Here is a 22,714-nt window from a genome sequence, read left to right as displayed (position 1 = left end):
AATGATATATGCAGAAGATTTATGTGATCAATTTCCCATATTCTATATTTTCTTTGAAATTTAATGGAAAATTGGTATGGATATAAAATGAGAAGGTTTCGTATTCTTAAAAATGAGACACATTATACAAGTATTTATAATGAAAGTGTTGAGAACACATGAAGAAAAATGAGAACGATATTGCTAAAGATGATTATAATATATGTATCTATGTACACTCTAGAACCCATTAATTTATATTGTTTATAATTTAAAATTGATAGGATTAGCGTGGGTAATCGGGAAAATGCTATTATCTCCTCTCTTTATCCAAACAATTGTTTGAGGTTTTTATAGTTGCAAATAATAAATAAAAAGGCGACCAATGATATAGAGAAGCATTGAATTATATTTAAAATTTTAAATAACTATGAATTTTTTCAATAAATTGGTTTAAATGTATGTTACTTTCAGTCTGTGATTTACAACAATCGAAATAAAATTGTCATGAGATTCCTTGATTTGTAAAGAAAAAACTTGTCAAACATAATATTTCAAAGGCTCTGTCTCTACACTTCTTTAATTATTAATTTAGTTGCTGAGTTTTGATTTTACACAATTTAGTTTTTTTATTGAGGTATTAAATTGTAGTTAGCTTTAGCATTCTGGATCTGTTTTACCTTTGATAGTTAATGAAATTTTCTCATTGTTTGACCCAAAAAAAAAATTATAACGAGTTATAAAATTATAAAAACTAAATTATTTTGTGTAAAAAAATCCATACGAGGTAGATTGTTTTTATTTTTTAGTCAAAGTTTAGAGACGGAAAAAATATGGGAAAAACATTATATTTTGCAAATTTAAAAATGTCTTTGATCCAAAAACCAAATTTATTTTCAGAACTCAAGTTTCGATTTTGTGTTTTTCTAGAAGCATAATCCATTCCATGGTGTTTCCCCTGCCCGGTTAGTAAACCTGCACTTCAACCCCGCTCACCCTCCCCCAAGCAGAAGTTCGGTGCGGCAAGAGGAAACGCGAGGCCCTCGGGAATAGCACAATGCTAACGAGACAGCCGTTAGCCGGATCCGACCCAGGAGTTGGAAACAGTTTATCGCCATCATTAATCAATTCCTATAGAATCAACGCCGTTGCAGACCGACTAGCTCAGCATGTTCAGCCTGGCAACCCGCCCGACCCTGGTGAATTCTTCAACCTCTGCCTTTCCCTCTCGAGGTACTTTTTTGTTGGAATATTTATTCTCCGTCTTTTTCTTTGTTTGTTCTGCATAGAATTCTTTATTGTGTGTTCCGTGAGCTTTTTGTGAGCTTGTTGATTAGTAATGAGTTCGTGTTTAGTCGAGGAACTGCAATTTTTCCTGAAACAACATTACTTCGAGGAGGTGACAGCGGTATTGTGAGGGCTTGTCAGAATTTGTAATGGAACGAAAATGGATAACGAAGTCAGTCGAGTGGTCTTCATTCGTTGTTTTCTCCATTTCTTTTTGGCGCATGTCTATTGAGTGTTTGCCCTATCAGGATCTGAAATTTGGAATAGGGGCTCAGGAATTCCTGCCTCTGCGTTCCTCCCCTAGTCAGAGCCTAGAACGATGTCATTTTCGCTAAATCAGGATGTAGGAGGGTTAGTAAAGAAAATATACATAAAAAATTGGCAATATTAATTGTGAATGGCTGTTTATAGATTCAAATAGATACTTTGTTAGGGTGTTGACATGGTGGCGTTATTTGTCTCTTGGATATGTAGTTACCTTTTCACAGATAGGTGAGTGTTTCTCTTGTATTCATGTTTTCTGGTTAAGTACAAGATATTACAATTAATAACTCACAAGGCTTGGAGTCTGTTTGAAAACAATGTTGCATCTCATACTAAATAGAGAAGTTGTTGAATTTGAATTTCTGCTGCAATAAGTGATGTAGAAGTATGGAAGGCAACATGACAACAAATAATAACAAATTCTCAAATTTCTCAACAAAGTAGTCAATCATTAAAGGCGTCATTATTTTTATTAAATTTTTACACTATTGTTTGGGAGTTCTTTTAGGGGTGAATGGAATGGAGTGGGATGTTTAAAGGGCTCAAGCTAAGCTATTGTTTGGAAGATTTTTGCTTTTTTTTTTTAAAAAAAAAGAGGAGGTGGCATTGTCGGAGATTGCCTCCTAAGCCATCTCTTGATATCATCAACTCAATTTTTTCTCTCCTTCCAAGGGGGGAGGGTGTTAAGGATGGAATGACTAACAATTAATATCATAATTACAAAACTAACCCTAATTAATGCTTATAAACTAACTCTGCAATAGTAACCGTATATATCTAGTTACCACTGTATAGCACCATCTCATTTTCCACACTTTGTTGAACTCCTCTCGGCTCTCCTGTAATCTCCACCGTGTTGAGTAATTCACCTTTTCTCTCTATCGCAATAGTTAATGTGCATATTTATGTAGTATGAATAGTTGTTGTTGTTGGAAGATTTTTTTTTTTTTTTGGATGAAACGTTGTTGGAAGATATTATTACCAAATTATTATGCAATATGAGGAAGTTAAAGCAACATTCACATCCTTCGAATAGAGTTAACTTATGAAGGGTAATATTGAAAAGAAAAATTTATGTTCCATTCCTTTCCATCCATTTAATAATAATTTCCAAACAATGTTTAAATAAGACCATTCTTTCCCCTCATAAATCCCAAACAATGGAACGTTCTGTTGCATTTCATTCCATTAATGTTTGTTCCACTCCACTCCATTCTAAACTTCCAAACGCACCCTAAGCTATTGAAGGAAAAATCCTAATCCTAAATTTCTAATCTTATTGAACAACTCAAATAACATTTAATGCTAATAAAAAAAAAAAAGAGGAGATAACAGTTTTCTATGTTCAAACACCTCTATTGATAAAATAAATAAAAACTCTACTTATCCTGTGTTAGGAGCTAAGCCCTCCAACTTGTTTTTTATGAGTTAAATGTTTTTCTATTTTTATGTGGATTGCTAAAGGAGTTGCACATAGACAAGTTGAGTGGTTTAAATGGAGAAAAGCTAAAGGAGTTATTTGTAATTGAAAAGTACCTAAGAAGCTTACAGGAAAGTTTTATTAAGCTACTATATGAATAGCCATGGTATATGGTAGTAAACATTGGGCTTTGAAAGGACGATAAGAGTATCAAGTGGAAGTAGCAGAGATGAGAATGTTGAGATGGATCTGTAGGTATACACGAAAGGATATAATTGGTAATGACTAATGAGCATATATGAGAAAAAGTTGGTGCAATATTTATTGCGTGGAAAATGATAGAAAATTGTTTGAGATGGTGAAAAGAAAAGGCCATGAGGGCATTGGTGAGGAGAGTGGAACAAATAGTCTTTAGCTCTATAAAGAATGGTAGAGGAAGACTAAAAAAAATACTCATGAAAGTTATTGAACGAGAGTTCTTGATTAACAATATTTTCAAAGATTTGGTTGATGATAGAGTACGATGGTATTGTGCAATCCATATCCCACCTTGTGGGATGAAGCTTCTTCTTGTTGTTGTTTGTTTTATGTGGATTACTAATGGCTAGCATTTGGTTTTGTTCATTTTTCCTGAAATTGTTTAAGCTAGATATTTTCTAGCCTGACTGTCTAATTTTCAACATTCTTAATTGTATTTTGCCTTATAGTAGTCTCTGTAATACTGTGGTTCTTTTAAGAAGAAAATTATTTGATTAATTTTCATTTTCTAGATTTTGTACTGCCCCCTTATGATCACAATGGGATTCAATATTGCCTTATTTTCTCATTTGCATGGCTCTTGCATATGTTGTACTATTCATTCTTTTGAAATTTGACCTGATATTTAATTCTTGTGGATTGAGTTGAATCTGTTTCACTATTTTACTAGTATGATGGGTTTGATGAAATTTACTTTGACAGAGGTATTGATTATGCACTTGCCAATAATGAAATTCCAGTGAAAGCTCAAGATTTGCCTAAATTATTGAAACAGGTGATTTCCAGTGATCCAAATGTCACTTTCTCCCACAGGGGCAGTGCATCTTTGTTTTGATGAACATTATATTAAGCATGTAAATTGAAAGCTATAAAAAATAATTTACTTTTCCTTTTTCCTGCAGATATGTCAACAGAAATATACTCATTTCTTAGAAGCAGCTATTATGGTTCTGATGATATCTGTAAAGGTGAAAATATCCAGTGATGTGCATTTCTCTGTGATAGTGCTATTAATAATTTCTTGAATTGCCATTAATTATAATGACTCCATTTGTTTCTAAATCTTTTAAAGTATTGAGAGAACTCATCAGTTATGAGGCAGGCTACTTATTGACTACAACAGAAGTTAGTTAAGTATTCTGTAATGTTATATGTCACATGAAACTTACATTATAACAATATCATTTGAATTTTTTTTTTTGGGGTACTATCAAATTGATTAAGATCATCTCGATCCCTGAATCTGATATTATAGCAGGAGAAATTTGAGGGGAAATATTTTGTTTATATCTTCAAATTGATGATTATATAGATCCCTTAATTGAATCTCTTTACAATTCAGGTTTGTTTATAGCATCAAAATGATTGTCATATAGATCCCTAAGTCCACTTCAAAATTCATGAACTTCTGTCTGTTATTGGTTAGTTTTTTTTTTCCTGAGTAGAAAGGCAAGCACGAGGCTTGATATGAGGAAAAGCTAGAAAAAAAACTAAGCTAAGCTGCTTCCATCATCTTGAAGATAAGTTAAAATTTAAATCTTGATCATGGGTCTTTGCAATCAGGTGGAGACTAATTTGAATCATGGATTCCTTTTTAAGTATATGATGTCATCTTGAAGAAAAGTACATGATCTTGAAGTATATGAATCAGCTCACCTCACTTAGTGGGATAAGGCATATTCTTGTTGTTGATGATGTCATTTAGTGCACTTCTCCAGTTAGGCACCATAACGTTGATTTATTTGTGGATCTTCTACTCACACAGCATGCTTGCAACCTCGAATGGTTCCACCCGAAAGACAGTGAAGATCTTTTGACTATTTTTAATGAGGTATGCTTATATCTTATTTCTTGTGTGCTATGTGGCTTGTTATCATCTTATTTATGATGATCATCTCTCTTCATGCAGATGGGGAAGAGCTACTGTAGTACAGGGGATGTTAATGCTGGACCTAGTCATTACCAGTCCACAATTTCAACAATAATGGAAAGGTTGGAGCCCTTATCACTTCCTCTGCATGATTTCTATTGTATTTTTTCAAATAATTTTAATTTAAAAGAACTAAAAGTGGCTTACAGTGTTTTTATGTAATTTGCAATTGTTCTGAAGGTAAGCATTGAATTTTTACTATGAGAATTTCAAAGAGCTTTATAATTTATAAATATTTGTATTATTACAATTGCAATTGTTTTTTTCTTTGGGTGAAAAACAATTGTTTGGTTGTAAGCGAGTCAGAGTTTTCCTGGATACTTTTATAATTGTCATCTACCATCTTTGCATGGAGTCTTATGCATGCCATCTTGCTTTTATATGTACTAGATTTTTGAGTTCTTGGTTTAAATGCTGCCGAAAAGGGGAAAACTATGAAATCTAAGAATGATTGGTTTTCATGATTTTTCTTTGTTTGTTTAATTTTTGTTACAACATGGAATCTAAGTTGGGTTTAAAAAAAATAGACCAAAGCCCTTTTTTGGTCTTTCAAAGGTAACTACTATCAAATGACATCTCACATATTTTCATCACTAAAGTACCAGAACAATTGATTCGGTTTCAACTATTCAATATTTAATTCTTGGAGGATTGCGTAGTATCGTTTTAGACTTTTAGTACCTCTGGAAGTATGAAATTGGAACAAAATTATACTTGATAGGCAGTGAATGTACCCAGAATTCTTAGGTAGTCAATTGATACTAGATCTTCTTTAGAGAACCAGAATAAGGTTTTAGTGAAAAACTTATGTACTGTGCACAGTTATGACTTATGAATTCTTGCTTGAGTGTTTTTATTTCTTGGACCCTGGAGGTCATCCTCTATGATTGGTGCATGTTATTTTAAGAAGGACTAAATTTTTAAGTATTGGATGAGCCACTCCCTTTACATGACATAGTTGTTTCTCTATATGTATGTGTTTGCAGGTTTTATCCAAATTTGAAAATGGGGCAGATACTTGCATCACTTGAAGTCAAGGTGATTGCCAAGCCACTGTCTTATTTTGTTTTGTATTTTGTTGATAACATATTGTATATTCCTTTATGTTTTACCTACCATGCAGCCTGGATATGGAGCTTTTGTAACTGATTTTCATATCACAAAGAGTACAGAGCATTCTCCGCAGGATAAAATTGTAAGAAGTTTTTAAAATTGTTTTATTTGTAAACATGGTGTAATAGAGCCCTTTGTACACCTTTGCACTTCCAATCACCATCCTTGATGATAGGTTCTAAAAAACAAAATGGGATGTAAAGAATTTAGCACAGCAGTTGGATTGTTTAGTTAATTGGCTAGCAAACAATAAATTACATGCTAATTTTGGCACTTGAATGATTGATGCCAAAGTAATAGAATCTGAAATACAAGTGCTTCCTTCCCATCAACAAGAGCAAGAGAGCCATTTGCCATTTTAAATTTAGATTTCAGGCACATGGAACATAAGTTGAAAACAATTGATAGTAATTAGTCATGATTTGAGTGAGACCTTTTAATTAACAATATTATTAAAAACTTAATAAATAACAGAGCACAATGGCATCATATAATTCACGTAGCGGACCCCACCTAGTGGGATAAGGCTTCTTGTTGTTGTTGTTGTAGCCATGATTTGATGCTTCAGAGTCAACAATCCACAGTGTTTTAATTTTGAAGATCTTAAGGTTTGAATGAAATTACCCTTCTGGGTTTATAATGATGATGGAATAAAAATCTGACTCGACTAAGAAGTTGTGTCTAACTCACCAAATTTGAGCCCTGGCTTTTTTGTCTTACACAGACTAAACAAACATGCCTCTATTGCCTCTAGAAATGCTGTCAAAAACCTGCTTTGAAGGTTGATAGTCTATCTCACCAATTCCTTTAGCAAAGAGATTATTCGCACCAAAGGGAGATTCCCATTGTCTAAAACATGAGTCACATGCTTTGGGCTTCTATAATACCGCATCCCCAATGCCTGAGTGGTTGGAAATGAAAAGTACCTAGGTTTGACCAGAAATAATGTGTTTTGACACCAACAAAATCAATCCAATCGCCAGAGGAACAGCTGCCACATGCACCTCCACGTGCTGGTGTGTGGATGAGGTCAAAATTTCTTTTGTTGATACACGAGAGTTACATGCTTCATGGATGGCTGCTGGAATTCAAGGACTGGTTGATTGGATGCTTTTGATTATCCCTAGGTGAGAGGTGACCTCAACGGCCAACAATTAATGGTGGACCGAATCTTCCCTAACTCATAATCACAATGCTCTCTAACTATTTGAGAAGAGCAAGCAGAAGCAGACAAATTTATCTTCAGAACAGGCACTCTAATACCATGTGGGTTTGAGAAGCATCATATGGCTTTGAATTAATGTCATTGATTGCAAAATATCATACAAAGCATGGGAATTTATACAACAATAGCAAATATTTATGATAAATGTCAAGATACACTACACGGGCAGCACCTACTCATTATCCTATCATAAGAAATAAATGCAATAAATCTAGGTTTCCCGCACAATACTTCTCTTATTTTTATACATCTAACTTGCATCTCATATTTTCACCGGCAGTGGTTATTGGTAGCACAGACAGATAACTTAGAGACATCTGCATGCCTCGTAACTCCTCAACAAGTCAGGTTTGATCATTTCTAACCTTTTTTTACTTTTATTGTGCGGAAGTGGAAGGTGTTTAACACTTATCTTGTCTTTTGTAGCTTTCTTCTCAATGGAAAAGGAGTAGACAAAAGGACTAATGTTATGATGGTTTGTTTTTATGCTTGCAGATATATTGTGAAACATTTCTCAGGACTTTTTTTCATAGGCTTGACATTATTTTTTTCTCCCCCCCCCTAACTTCATTTTCTAGGACCCTGGACCACAAATGCCAACAAATGTGACTGGTATGCTTAAATATGGAACGAATCTTCTTCAGGTTATTGGCCAATTTAATGGTGAGTATTGAACAGAAATCTCTCATTTTCCTATGATCCTATCATCTCATGGCTTAATATATGTGACTTTTACATTATTCATTGTGAAGGTGATTATCTTGTACTTGTTGCCTTTATGAGTCTCAAATCTTTGCCTGAGGATCCAGTTATTCCGGATTATGTTCAGCCTGCTGTTACCTCACTCGATTCAGGTATACTTGGATAATTAGCATAAATTGTTCAATAAAATGATTGCTGCTTCATTTTCTTTAGTTAGTTTATAGGTCACAGCACATTGTGATTTTTCCATGACTGGGTTAAATGTTGAATGCGTGACTTTGTTGTTTCTCTTTCTTTTTCCTTTTTTTCTTTTTTGTATAATTAGATTCTGATATAATCGAGGGTCCATCACAAATTTCACTTAATTGTCCCATAAGGTATGTTCTGATCTTCTTTGTTTATAATTGTGGTCAATCTTTTCCTTTTTCCCCAGCTTCTGCTTGCTTTGTTTTTGAGTCTTTTGGTGCGTGGAATCTATCCATCAGAAAAGATTGGTGGACTTCTTTGGCATTGCTGAACACTTGAACTGTAGTGGCCGTGACTTGTGGCCCATCTTGAAGCAGAAGGATCCAAACAAATTATTGGTTTAATTTTGAGTTTGAATTATGGGGGTTGCTAGCTTCATTTGCTGCTCCATCTTTGTAGTTCTTTTATGATAATCTTCAAGATGTCTATCCTCAGTTGGATGTGAAAAAATCATGACAACTCATCCATAAAAAACAAATTGTTAAAGCTACTTAATTGTTAATAAAAATCTAAATTATGCTCATACATTTGAAGGCTTCCATTGGTCCTGATTCCTAATCAAGGGTGATGTGTGAATTGTAAATTTATTCATATGTTGGTTGGTTGGTTGGTTGGTCAGTAGTATTAGGTGTTGAGGGTTAAGAATTAATAGAGCATATAAGAGGCTGTATGGACAGTCAGAATTATGTTTAATGGGAAATTCAGTTTTGTACTTCCACCTTGTCTCTCTGGGGTCTCTCAGACCATGGACATTCTGGCTATTCCTTCTGTTCACTGTACGCCCATGGTTCCAGATTCCTCTCGTTCCTGGCTAAGCCTTGCAATATGGGCCATTAATGCTTGTAATTGATCAAGTATGTTCTGCAACCGCAGAAAATTTTCTTCCAACACTCAAGTGTTCCTCTATTTGCTCTGCCATCACAATGTGGGTTGCTTGAGGACAAGTTTTAGGCATATAGGGCTGGGGAAGGTTGGCTTTGACACCCCACAGTTGTAGAGTGGTAGTCAAAAAGGGGGGGGGGAGGAGAAGCGAACAGAGGGACAAGATAGAGGTACAGAATTAAATTTCTCATTAAGCATAATTCCAAATCAGTGCAGACACCACCTTTTATATGCCTTATTAGTTCTTAACCCTTAATAGCCATTGCTGACCAACCAACAAATAAACTAACTGACTACCATATGTATATTAATATACAATTCATACATCAAAGGGATTGTTTGATTTTTGGAAAGGATGGCAACCAAGCGAAATAGAATATTAAGCAATGGAATAATGGTATGTTCATTGCCATAAATCTGTTTGGTTTGATGTTAAGAACATGGGAAAGAAAAGTTAGTTTTATTTGATTACAACAAACAAGCCTTATTCCAAGTGGAGCTGGCTATATGGATTGCATTAAGCTATTATGTTTTATCAACAACCAAATCTTGACAAACCGTTCAACAAAAGGTCCCTCTCAATAACTTCCTCAATGACTTATATTTGCCTTCCTTAATGCCCCATTTGGTACAATGGAAGTGATTTTAATGGAAATCAAGATGGATATGAAAGTGGAAATGGGGATTAAAAGCATGTTTGGTATGTTCATAGAATTATGATATAATTTTTAATTAAAATGTGTTTTCATAGTGCTAAGAGACCAAAATACCCTTGCTCAATGAAAAAAAAAAAAACTTGCAGAGCCACCCTCGACAGTCAACAGCACCCACCCCTATCGACGACAACTAAAATCATCAACAGAATAAAGCAGATTTGAAAAATGACACAAAATCAGAAAATAAATTTGAAACATGGTAGAGAAGATGAAGAATTGAAGATGTAGAGAGGACAACGAAGCTTGAGATCTGAGAAAAGGAGGAGTCATCGTTGTTGAGCAGATGCTAACAAAAATTGTGGAGAACGGGTGGTGAAGAGGAGACAATGGTGGTGGTTGCTGAGGAAGTAAGGAAGACGTAGGGATCACAAACCCTAGTTCGTGAGATCTGTCACTGTCACTGAAAAGTTTTATTGAAGGAGGAATTGTGTGTTTTGGAGGTCGCCAATGCTGGTTGCTAGAGGTTGCCAATGTTGTGACATTCACAGGCAGTGGGAAGGTTGACAGGAGCTGGATTAGAGAGGAAGGGGTAAAAAAATGAAAAAAGGAAAGATGGAATTTGAAAACTGAGCTTTTATGATGGAAGCTAATTCTGCCAATTTTGGGGAATTGGAATTAGTAAATTTTTCAATTCCATCATACTAAACAAACATTTTTCCCAATTTCCTTTCCACGTCCATTTCCATACCACTCATTTCCATCATACCAAGCGGGCCCTACATGTTTTAATATTTGATTAAAAAAATAAAAATGAATCCAAAATACTCTCAAAAGCACTGTGGGTTGGCTATTTGTATTGAGGAGTGAAGGTTCAGTAAGGGTTTGTGAGAGTCCTTAGCCCCTCAAATGCTAGGGGAATGTTTTTTTTTTCCTTTGCGGTTTCTCTATTTTGTTGTCTTCATATTTTTCTCTGGTATGGCTGTAATTGAATCCTAGTTCGTTCCTTTAAGTGAAAAAGGATTAATTTCTGTTTTATTGTCTGAGTTTTATGACTGAAGGATATTTCAGTGTTATTTTAGTATCTGGTCCTATCTGCACCCAATTCATCTTTTCCCCCTTCTTTTAAGACCTTGATCATTCTGTGGGCTCTGGCTTTATTCATCTTGCAGCTTATTTTGTCTTCTTTGCACTCATTATTATGCCGAAGTTAGACAAAGATTGTTCATTTATCAGTAAAGTTCATTAGTTTTTGCAGATAACTTTTTTCCTTTTCATTTTTATTTCCTGATTTATGATACAAATTGATAACGTATCTTTTACATGTGCCAAACAGCTTTAAACGTATCAAGACTCCTGTTAAAGGACGCTCATGCAAACACTTCCAGGTGAGTCTTCCTTTAGTAGTATCACATATGGGCCTGTCTAGGTATGCAAGTGGTCTCTTTGTGCTTATCTTTTCTAAATTATCTACATTTTTTTTAATTTTAAAAATAATTTCTTTAAGTTGGCAGTTACAGGTCATCTAGAATAAGATTTGAAGTGTCCAAATCTAAGCTAGAAGATTTAGATAGGTTGAGCACAAGAATGAATGTAAGAAGAGTGCTCAAATACATCTGGACATGTTGCAGAAGCTAAAATACAATTATTCCAAGGAAAAAGTGATTTTTTCTTTAAAATAAAGTTTTCTGGTTTTGGCTAATATAAAAATCATGTTGAATGGCATTATAATATATCTTCTGCTGTGGAAGTAAATTGAACAGTCGAAGCTTTTTCTTGTCAAACAGAAATTAATATTTTTCAAAACAAAAACACCTCCAGTAAGAATATACATAATTATCTTGTGTTAAAAAAAAAAAAGAATATACATAATTATCAATTATTCTGATAAAAGTGCCTATAGATAGCTCAAGCCAAATGCCAAGTTGCTTAGCTGTTGTGGTGTTATCAAATGTGCAAAATGCTATCTGCATCGAATTCTGTGGAATTTATACCTTGTTTTGACTAGGGTTAATTGTATATAGCTATCCATGGGCTAATGGATTCTATTACCTCGCTATATTCCCTCCTTTTTTCTCTTCACAGGGATATCTGTTTGTTTTATTTTCTGCAGTGTTTTGATTTTTTTAACTTCATCAAAATAAATTCAAGGAGGCCATCCTGGCGCTGCCCTCATTGCAATCAGTATGTCTGCTATGCAGATATTTGCCTTGACCGAAATATGGTTGAGGCAAGTATATTCACATCTATAATCTTTCAATCGGCTATTGTTTACACTATACTTTGACTTCTATAGAGCAGGAGGGTGAAAAGGCAGCAGAGTAAACCTTTCTTTATCTGTTGACATAGGTCCTTAAAAATGTGGGTGACAATGTTACGGAAGTGGTCATCAGTGCAGATGGGTCATGGAAAGCAGTTTTCAAAGATGATGATAATGTGGATAAAATGCAGAATGGTGCCCACAATTCTGGAAAGGAACTGACTGAGCCAAAAGAATCTACTTGCTCCCCTGGGGTTCTTTCGGATATTTTGGACCTCACCAATGATGATGACATGGAGATATTGGATGCTTGTGAAACCTCTGACAGAAAACCTCCCCTGGCAGATCCTCAAAGTCAATCTACCGTCCCAATTTTAACTTCCTTGGGTATGAACTCTGCTGGGGTGAATCAAGATGCGACCACTCAAGTGGAAGATGACTTTTGGACTGGAGTTCACCTTGCTTCTGGTAGGTTGGATGCCCCAACAGTTGTTGGCAACTGTGCGCACCCTGTTCTGACTGATGCCATTTCTCAAGCAATTAATCAAGAAGCTGAGGATCATGGCATCGCTCTTCCTTTGAACTCCACTCTGCAAAATCAGTTTTCTGCACCAAACAATTTCCAAATGCAGCAGCCAAACCATTTGAATTCAGCTATCAATGAGAGTGGGAGGTCACAACAAATACCAAGACATGTTAATAGGAATCCAGTAGCAATTCAGGCCCTCCCAGCACAATCCCAGGCATTGGGACCACAGCAAAGATCAAGAACTAATTTGAGTCCCTTGATGCCCAGTAGTTCCACTGTTGCTCCTCGTGTTTCTGTGTCCAGCCCAGCCAATGGTCTCAGTCCTATACTGAGTGATACAGAAAGGTGGCAGCACTTCTCCCGACCCACTATGAATCTTCCTCAGGTCGTGGGCATAACTTCATCTGTATTGCAGCATCACTCAGCAACACAGGTTGAGTTTATTCAGCATCCCTGCCACTATTCCTTTTATAAGATGTTGACTATATACATAGGGGAACATTTTCCCTCCTGCACTCCCTAGCCTTACCTAGAATAATGTTTAATCCCCACGTCAAATGATAACATGCTACTGCTATGCTCCATTGTATTGTTCCTTGCTTCTCTTTCTGGGTTGATATGTTGCGGTCTATTGGATAGGAGAAGAAAGAACGTTAATAATAGTGCACTGAATGAGTATCTTGTTTAGTTGACAAGGGTTTATGAATATCAAAACTAACTAGCTACACTCGGGTTTTTTTCCAGGTTGTCAAGTAATTGAAACTTTTTTTGGCCTTTTGGCCAGAAGGAAATGTAGTAGAAATAATTACATGTGGGTTTTGTGCATTACATGGAGTCTGAGGAATGGGTTGTGCTTATAAATTGGTTGGCTTGTTCAAAGTTTATTTGTTATATTAATAGAATAAGTTACAGTAATTGGTTGTCTCCAGGAATTTGCAGTTGATTAGATCAGCATCATAGATGTTTGGTAATGTTATATTAGATTGAAATCTAATCTTTCTCCCATTATTTTTGGGTTTTCAGGTTCTGTGCATTACATGAAGTCTGAGGAATGAGTTGTGCTTATTTTGGCTTGTTAAAAGTTTATTTTTTATATTAAAAGAATGAGATACAGTAATTGCTGTCTCCAGGAATTTGCAGTTTTTTAGAGTAGCATCATAGATGTTTGGCAATGTTACGATAGATTTTTGGCCAAAAAAATGTTACATTAGATTGAAATCCAATCTTTCTCCCATGATTTTTCAATATTTAGTATGGTTTAAGCATTCGTGTCCTATCCCTAACCTATTGTTGCTGTTAGTTTGGTCACGATACTTTGGAAATCAATATTTAAATCCATTAGAAGAGCCTTATTTTAAGCTTCACTTGTCTCGTGTTTGTGGCTCGTGTCATTTGTGTATTTTTTCTACTGTGGTCATTTTATGTTTTGTGTTTGCTGCTATGTGTGGTGTTGTGCTTTGTTATTGAGTGGGGATGGGTCAGCTAGTGAATCAGCATAGGTCAGTGTGTAGTGTTAGTGTTAGTGGATTTGCACGACTTATATGATTACTTCTGGTGCTGCATAGCTTATACGTGGTTCAAGTCAATTTTCAGGATACCTTCTATGAAATTGCAGTGAATTTGTGAATCCCTTGCATCACTTGTATACATGATTTTGCCTTTCATTGAATCCCAGGGCCGAGCCCCACAGACAACTAATGCTTCAGCACCAAGTCAACTGCCAAATTCATACAATACACCCAGCTTTTTAAGTGGATTTCAAAATGCACACCTACAGCAAGCTCTCAATCCAAGAACTCAATCAATTGGTCAGTCATCAAGTGCTGTGCGTTCCTCCCGATCTCCTATTCCATTGGGTGGTTCACAATCTGGCATCAGTCGGGCAGCAGGAATTCCAGCAAATGGCCAACCAGCCAGGGATATGAATGCTGGGCGGGTGGCCAGACAGTCAACACCCTTGCCAATTCAACACCAAATTCCCAGAGCAGCCTCGTCTTTTGCCAGTGACAGTTTCCGGGGTTTGTCTGGTGAGCGGAGTGGAAATGTGAGAGGACCAGCACAGCCAATATCTAGGCCTGCTGGTTTATTGAATTTGCAATCAGATTCGGACTGGAGGCCGACAGGTCGAATGCGTGGGAGTCTCACAGGTCGGCAATATTCTGATGCTGTTAGACAGCTTATAATTGAGCCAACTCAATCAGCGCAAACTGCAAGGCCGCTGGCGCCTCCGTCCGTCCGACCAACTATTGTATCACCCCACGCCAGGTAGTGCCCATTGGGTATGATAAATGCTTGTAATTATCCTCTAACAAGTTAATATTTCATGCTGTTTTTGTTCAAAATGTACAGTGTACATGAGGAGTCTTTTTTCGGGTCAATATGGTTTTATAGTTAAACATACCCCGTAGCATAGAACTGCTGTTTGGAAATAGCTAATTCTGCTACTAGTATTTGAAGATATCGTTATGTCAATGTATATTATAAAGTTTATAGGATGTTTTGCATGAGATTCACATTCCAAAGTGAATACGAATGTGGATGCTGATGTTATCGTTCTCCACTTTTTGTCATGAGAGAGAGCTACTTAAGTTTGATAGAAGGAATGGGAAAAAAAAGAAAAAAAAAATGGTCACCCAAGTAACGGCTGTATTTAACTGTGCCAGATTTGAGTATTGTCGAATTTAATTAGAGATAGCTCTCCTAAAAATATTTTCTATATTCATACATACTTAAATTTAAGATTTTGTATTTAAGCAATTACAGTCTCTCGTACTAAGATCAATGCTTGTTGGTTTTAATGATAAAAAAGGTAAAATGGCAATTTGGCCCTTAAATAATGGGGTTCTAAGAACATTTAAAATGTTAAACTTTTTTTTTTTTGCATTTTTGTCCCTCAACATTTAAATTTGTGGCAATGTTTCTCTTACTGTTAACTTTATTAGTTACTTTTTCTGTTAAAAACTGAAGGTATTTTTAATTAAATTTTACTTTTTAATAAAGTAGTTACCTAATTTCAAACTAATTTTATCTTTTTATGTTTATTTTTATTAAACACTCTATAATAAATATAAAGTCATTCATCAATAAGGGTATTTTAAAAAAAAAATATAATGATTACATCTCAAAAGATTAAATGTCTCACATTTTAAATATTTAACTTATTGTAAAATAATTTATATTTTTGAATGGAGAGAGTAATTGTTTCAAAAATCACAAAAAAAAAAATAAAAGAATCCAAAAATTAAAATTTTGGGGTCTTTTTTTGTAACTAATCAACTAACAAAGTTAATAGTAGGGTAGAGTGTCATGATTTTAAATATTTAGGAGTGAAAATGCATTAAAAATGAGTTTGAAATTCAAAGTGCTTTTGAATTTATAGTTTAAGTGTTAAATTATTATTTACTCGTAAAAAATTAAGGGCTTTTCAATACAAATGCAATAAAGGTATTAAAATACTCTTTCATACAAGATATCATCTCTCTCTCTATATATATCATGCATCTATCAAATTTTATTCAAAGGTGGGTTGCATTGAATTTGAATCTGAATTTAAAAATTTTAATCTAAAAATATTGTTTAAATTAATATATTTTTCAGTCATAATTTTCATAATATTATTCTTTATCATGTCAATCTAGTTATGATAAAAACTAGAAAGAGACCGACATGTTTTTTGTAGTGATTTAAAAATCAAATTGGACAAGACAAGTCTAAATTCTCGTTCAATCAATATATGAAAATCATTTTGGAGGTTGAGTTGGGTTAGGGTGTTTTAGACCGAGAATTAGATCCAATTTTCAAGAATTGGATTATTCAAAAAAAAATATTTTTTTATTGATCTTTTTTTAGGAAATGATCACTTTTTCTAATCAGTTGATGTTATGTTATATCATGTAACTTGTTAAATCATGATAAACTTAAAATATTTAATTTTTTTAAAGTTAATTAGAAATTTCATATTTATTTATTATATTTAAATTATTATATACATATATAATTTTTTTAATTTAATTATTATATCACCAATTTGATAATTGATCTAACCTAATTGAATCATATGAATCATGAACCGTTGACTTTTTCATTTGGAGGTTGAGTCAGGTCAACCGTTTCGGATTGAGAATCAAATCCGATTTTCAAGAACTAAATTGTTAAAAAAAAACTTTATTTTTTTATTGATCTTTTTTTTAGAAAATGATCAATTTTTTTAATCAATTGATGTTATGTTATATCATATGGCTTGTTAAGTAATGATAAACTTAAAATATTTAATTTTTTTAAGTTAATTAATAATTTATATTTATTTCTTATATTTAAATTATTATATATATATAATTTTTTAAATTTAACTATTATGTCACCTTTGACTATTGATTTAACTCGATTAAACCATACAAACCATGAACCATTGACTTTTCTGATTTAATATCTAATCTCATTCTGAAAAACCATTTCTCTCACGTTTCTTCTTCATTACTCTGGTTCATACATTTGAAGATTAGATCTTCTTCATCACTACGTAATGCATGAGACTCGTCCACTATAACAATGCCCGTTCTCTTCCTCGAGGGATTTTTCGAGTTGCCACGTTCCCTATCACCCTTATTGCATTGAGCATCAGAACATGGAGCACGCTCCTTGTCGAAGTCCTCTGCTGCATCCCATTGTGTCTACTGTTCGATTTCGATTTGCAAAATTTGCTTCAATTAAAATTAGCCAGTATCCGATCTCAAAGGTTGATGGGTCGGCCTAGTTGAGATAATCAAATCAATCCTTCACCAGAAATGGTTTTACTCATTAGCTCAGGAGCTGATCACAAATACGGGATTTTCACAACTCATTAATTCAAGCTCAACAAGTCTTTTCAAACAAAAGAAAGTTATTGGTCTCTGAGAAGAAAGGAGGCAAGTTTTGAAGCCACAATTCTTACAACAAGGAGAGAAAATAATTTGAAATCAAGCTACGACTGCAGTTACTGCGGGGTCAATCAGTATTCCCATTTCTTCATCTCCATGCCTTCCGGAGGACTGCCCTCAACCTTCTTGGATCCCACTTCTTTCCAGTCTGTTGACAGCACTGTCCCATTGGACTCCACCTGCAAAGCATTTTGCGCTAAATGATTAACAAAGAAAACTATGTATCTTTATTTATCTTACTAAGCAATCACAGAATTGGCATCTCACAAATGACTTAGTCATCGCTCTCCTCATGTCCTCATCTGCATTTTGGAATATATCTCTGAACAGCTTGTTCAGACCAGCATCACCATCTAGCTTTTCTTCCTTCTCCTGAAAGACATATCATTTTCATGCCAATATTCTACTTGTTAAACACATCACATGCTCTCCAATAATGAGATGTAAACATCTGTTAGTTCATGATACATCGAAAGGATACATATTGAACTAAAATAAAATAAAATACCTCTTTCTTTACTTGAGCTTCCAGCTTATCCCAGTCTTTCTTTGCCTTTGATGATGGGTATGTAGGCCTATGAGATCCAGCTGCGGATATAAACCCATTAGGATTCAGAAATCAGAAGCAAGTTTATCAACAGGAAACAAGAGTAATGTACAAGCAATCATTCTACTAAGGAATCTACATCATCAAACAAAAGAGATAAATTGAAATGGCAGCAAATTAGAGAGTCTGTTGGCCCAGACAGTCAACTAATCCAATAGTCATGACAATTAGAAACACAGTATAGCAGCACAGCTTACTTGATGGAATATTTTTTGTCTGAGGAAGTGCATCCTTGGCATATTCAAAAGATGTCCAATTAATATCTTCAGCTTTTGCTAGACGGATTTCAACTTTGGTTGACAACACCTCAAATCTGCACTTATCAGGTATTATCTATTTTGATCCATGCAGGAGAAGAAAAAAAAGTTAAATTACTGACAAATCATATGATCAATAAACTAAATTTCTAAAATTTTCACTGACAAAACAGAACTTATTGATAAATCACCCCACAAGCCCCAGACAAGGGGTAATGAAATATCACCACCAACAACCTGAGTGTGAGATTTTTATAGGGATGAAAAAATGGATGCTTCTCCATAGAGTTTCTACATTTAAAAGGAAGTAGATAGATTCAGTAGCCAGTTAAGATGATGCAATACCTTTCCGAATAATCGAGATTGATAGCGATAGGCTTCTTGGCCAGGAACATCAATAGTAATGCTCAGCTGCCAAAATAAGTGCTTCACATTTAGTAAATTGAGTCTTTAACAGATCTGATACTTCTGTACAGCAAAATATGAGGTGACCAGCACACTGAAAACAAGAGATGGCCAGATAATAAACTTACAATTTGTTCACCAAACTGAACCACCACATTTTTTGCGGGTATTCCTTTTGCAAAAATTGTCAAAACCACTTCCTCTGGTTTTTGGAAGTATTCGTGTCTGTTCGAGCAATAATCAATAGACAACCATATGATCGACGTTATTCAACATGCATTTAGACAATGACATGTAGATGCATAAGACAGGAAGACAGACAGACAAAGGAGAGAAGCAATTATAATACGGTGAAACGTTTCACAATTTCAAGGGATACGGCTCTTATGGCATCCAGTTAAAAAAATTATTAAAAAAAAAAACAGCACCCAAGCAAATTCCTCATTAATTTTGAAACGTAATAAAAAATTATTAGATAAAAATTCCTCACGTGATGTTACGAAGGAAACAGTACAAGATAAAATCAGATACAGAAGCATCCGATCTCACCATACAAACAAGTTGAAAGATGGAGATAATGTTACAAGTTAACCTTCCTAAGAGCTTTAATCAATTAAAAAAAATAAAGAGAAAAGAAAAGGTAACAGACGCCACCTGTATCTTGGTTTCGCAGAGGTATCAGTGTGTGTTTGACTCGCATGACTAAATCTTTCATCTTCTTCAGTTCTAGTAGGCAATACAGTCAATGCTGCCCCATTTGTTGATAAAGAGTTAGTGAGACCATTGGATTCCTCTGACAGAATTTACACGAGACATGTTACCCACCCAAATAATGTAAAAAGAATAAAGGAGACATCGCCAACTCATCGTAAAGCAGATTGCAAAGCTAAGACATGGGATTTCAAAGGGTACAAGAAATGTATCAGGAAAAAGAATTGAAGTCAACAATCGTTAACAGAAAATAACAAGACGGTAATACACCAAACAATTTAACGCAGCCGTACATGCTTCTGTAAAAGTTACGCACATGATCCTAACCACGTGTTCTAAGAGGTCATAGAGTAGATACTTACTTGTGACATGGCGATTACATTCGTCGATCAACTTGGTGAATCTTGAATCATTTTGACACAGTGAAGCACCAGTCTCAAGCGCCACCTTGGCAGTATGATACTCTTTAAGCTTTAAACATGCAGTCCTGAATTTTCAAATTCGAAGATATCGCATCAATTGATACACTAATCACGGCCTGCTTGAAAAAGAGGTGCTAAACTAATCTGATGTTTAAACGAAAATGCCAGGCATCATTTTTGTAACATGTAATTACGAAAAAGCAGAGGACATCGCTTCCAAAAGCAGTTCTAAGCTTCTAATGAAAAGCATCGAAGAGAGGAAAAAAAACAAGGATACAAACGCGCGAGCGCACTTCAATTATAGAGGAAAATACGTAAATCACAAATATCATGAAATCCACTGACCCTTTACGAAGATACGCTTTTGTCAACCATGAGTTCAATTCGATTGCTTTGTTTGCATCCGAAACCGCTTCTGTTCAGTACATCAAATCCACAAGTCAAGTAGTCAATCTTCACATAAAAGACAAATCTAGCGGCCAAAAAAATTGTTTTTTCCGCACCATACGCATAACAAACAGGATTGAAGGCAATTGATTGCGCTGCTTTCATCGTTTTTAAACACATTGAAAAACTTTAAGAAAAGCAAGATTCACTCCAAAAACTTACGGATATACATGACCAACCACAACAAAAGTAAAAAAAAAAAAAAATAGTGAGAAATAAGAACCAGTGAAGTTGTTGAGTTTAATGTGGGCCTGAGCTCTGTCGGCAAAGAAATCGGCGTTGGAGGGATCCAAGTCGATTGCTTGAGAGTACAAATGAACAGCGAGAGGGAAGTCATCCTCGAAGAACGCTTCATTGGCCTTCTTTTCAAGTTCGCTTGCCATTGTAACGCCGCGTGCAGACTTCCGAAGTCAAGATCTCAGGCGTCTCAGTGATGGGGAGGAGCTGCTCAGCTCTGAACAAATAAAGAGAAAGACCTGGTCTGGTTGACTTGACGACCTTAGCTTTCGACGACTGTTATCTAGAAACTTCGTCCTTTCGCTCCAAGTATTACTAAAGTGGTTTCGTCTTGTAGAAGAAATCACAAATCGTGGGTGATGGAATCGATCGCAAATCGTGGGTAATGGAATCGATCGCAAATCCACGGTCATACGGTGATGTTTTTATGGATGAATCCTAAAGCATGCCTGGTAAAAGGATAATGTCTTTAAAACTAGATAAATTCAAACGAAGGAATGTCACTTTAATTTAATTTGAATTACTTCATAATATCAACAGATTTTTAACTTTTTAATCAAAACTTTCCTAAACAAGTTTTATTGATTATTTGATTTTAAAAAATGGTAATACTTTTTTATTTTAAATTATAAAATAATTTAAGATAAGATTGCGTTTGCCAATAAATATGGTAATGATGCTTTATAAATTTATTTTTTTAAAATAAAATTATAAACTTTAAAAAAATATCTGTACATATTTAATTATTATGTTATAATATCATTATTGATTCTCTTTTTACTTGAATCGTAATATTAACAATATATCATTACAAAATTTTTTTTAAATTGTCTTATATTATAGGATAATGAAATTCCTCCAAAATTCTTTTATAATTTGAAACGGAATAAGTAATTTATAATTTATAATTTTCTTCATAAGATTTTGATCAATTTAATTGATAACTATATTGAGTCATGATAAAGAAGATTTAATATGAAATATCTAAATTAATAATTTTGTAATCTTTAAATTTTCATATGCAATTCATTTTTTCTTATATTAATAAACAATAGTATGTCTGTCTATCTATTTATATACTCCTTGTTAAAAAATGTAACATATTTTTTTAAAAATTAAATATTAAAAAATATAAGATATTTTTATTTTTTATATGTGTAATCATTACCTTTTTTTTTAAAGTGTCTTTATTAATAATGACTTCATATTTATTGTAAAGTATTTAATAAGAGTAAATATAAAAAGATATGATTAGTTTAAAAGTAAGTAATTACTTTATTAGGGGATGAAATTCAGTTAAAAATGTCTTTTATTTTTGAATGGAGGAAATATCTAAATTTCTTATTTACATGATTTTTAAGATTCCATGCAAATCTTGAACAATTTTATCCATATGATAAAACCAAAAAGGATATAATTTAATCCTAAACAATTTTTCCTCAGTTATTTGATCTTTAAACTTAAAAAATATAATTTATAACTTACTTATTAAATTTTCAATAATGCAATCAGTAATTAAATTTTAAAGGTTTTGTCAATAAACTAATAACTACCATTAAAACCTATTTCGAAATATATAATTAATTTTTTATAAATAATAAAAAATGCTCAATTGAAAACTGTAAACATAATGATTTGAAGTTTTTGATTTGTTAAAAAAATTATATAATAAAATTAAAATACGTTATTGATATAAAGCAAGAATTCATAAGAATATAAAGTTAAACAATTCAAATTCAAATTGTATATGAATATTTTAAATATATCTAACAATGTTTTTATCAATTAACTAAAGAAATTATAATTATTTTCAAATAAAAATATGAATGAATATCTTCTATACAAGAATGAATATTAAATATGTACCCTAGTCACTTACTTGTTAAACTTTCAATAAATTTAATTGACGACCAAATTTTCAATATTATTTAATTAACTAATAATTGGTAATTAAAATCTATTTC

General features: G+C 33.9%; 2 protein-coding genes across 2 annotated transcripts; one reads left to right on the top strand and one right to left on the bottom strand.

Annotated features, from left to right (window-relative positions):
• The first annotated feature begins 12 nt into the window (after window positions 1-12).
• Window positions 13-15,304, top strand: LOC129322155 (E4 SUMO-protein ligase PIAL2). Its single transcript, XM_054968244.1, has 16 exons — window positions 13-1,212; window positions 3,911-3,983; window positions 4,111-4,176; window positions 4,974-5,039; window positions 5,118-5,200; window positions 6,125-6,176; window positions 6,262-6,333; window positions 7,757-7,824; window positions 7,903-7,951; window positions 8,055-8,139; window positions 8,229-8,330; window positions 8,504-8,555; window positions 11,296-11,347; window positions 12,073-12,189; window positions 12,309-13,181; window positions 14,424-15,304. Exons 1-16 carry the CDS (start codon window positions 1,037-1,039, stop codon window positions 15,015-15,017), a joined length of 2,580 nt encoding a protein of 859 aa, XP_054824219.1. The 5' UTR covers window positions 13-1,036; the 3' UTR covers window positions 15,018-15,304.
• A 2,218-nt stretch (window positions 15,305-17,522) lies between these two features.
• Window positions 17,523-21,118, bottom strand: LOC129321483 (protein SGT1 homolog A-like). The gene is made up of 10 exons (XM_054967251.1): window positions 20,737-21,118; window positions 20,412-20,481; window positions 20,007-20,131; window positions 19,588-19,726; window positions 19,062-19,158; window positions 18,874-18,939; window positions 18,469-18,604; window positions 18,173-18,252; window positions 17,932-18,036; window positions 17,523-17,843 (listed from the first exon to the last, which is right to left on the bottom strand). The coding sequence occupies exons 1-10, from the start codon at window positions 20,894-20,896 to the stop codon at window positions 17,736-17,738; spliced, it is 1,086 nt and encodes a 361-aa protein (XP_054823226.1). The 5' UTR covers window positions 20,897-21,118; the 3' UTR covers window positions 17,523-17,735.
• Between the last annotated feature and the right edge of the window lie 1,596 nt (window positions 21,119-22,714).

Source organism: Prosopis cineraria, unplaced genomic scaffold (assembly GCF_029017545.1).
Source record: "Prosopis cineraria cultivar Desert tree isolate PC_DT_omini unplaced genomic scaffold, ASM2901754v1 PC10, whole genome shotgun sequence".
In the NCBI taxonomy this organism is placed as follows: domain Eukaryota; kingdom Viridiplantae; phylum Streptophyta; class Magnoliopsida; order Fabales; family Fabaceae; genus Prosopis; species Prosopis cineraria.
Note: the sequence above shows the minus strand (reverse complement) of the source record. Positions and strands in the feature narration are given on the sequence as shown.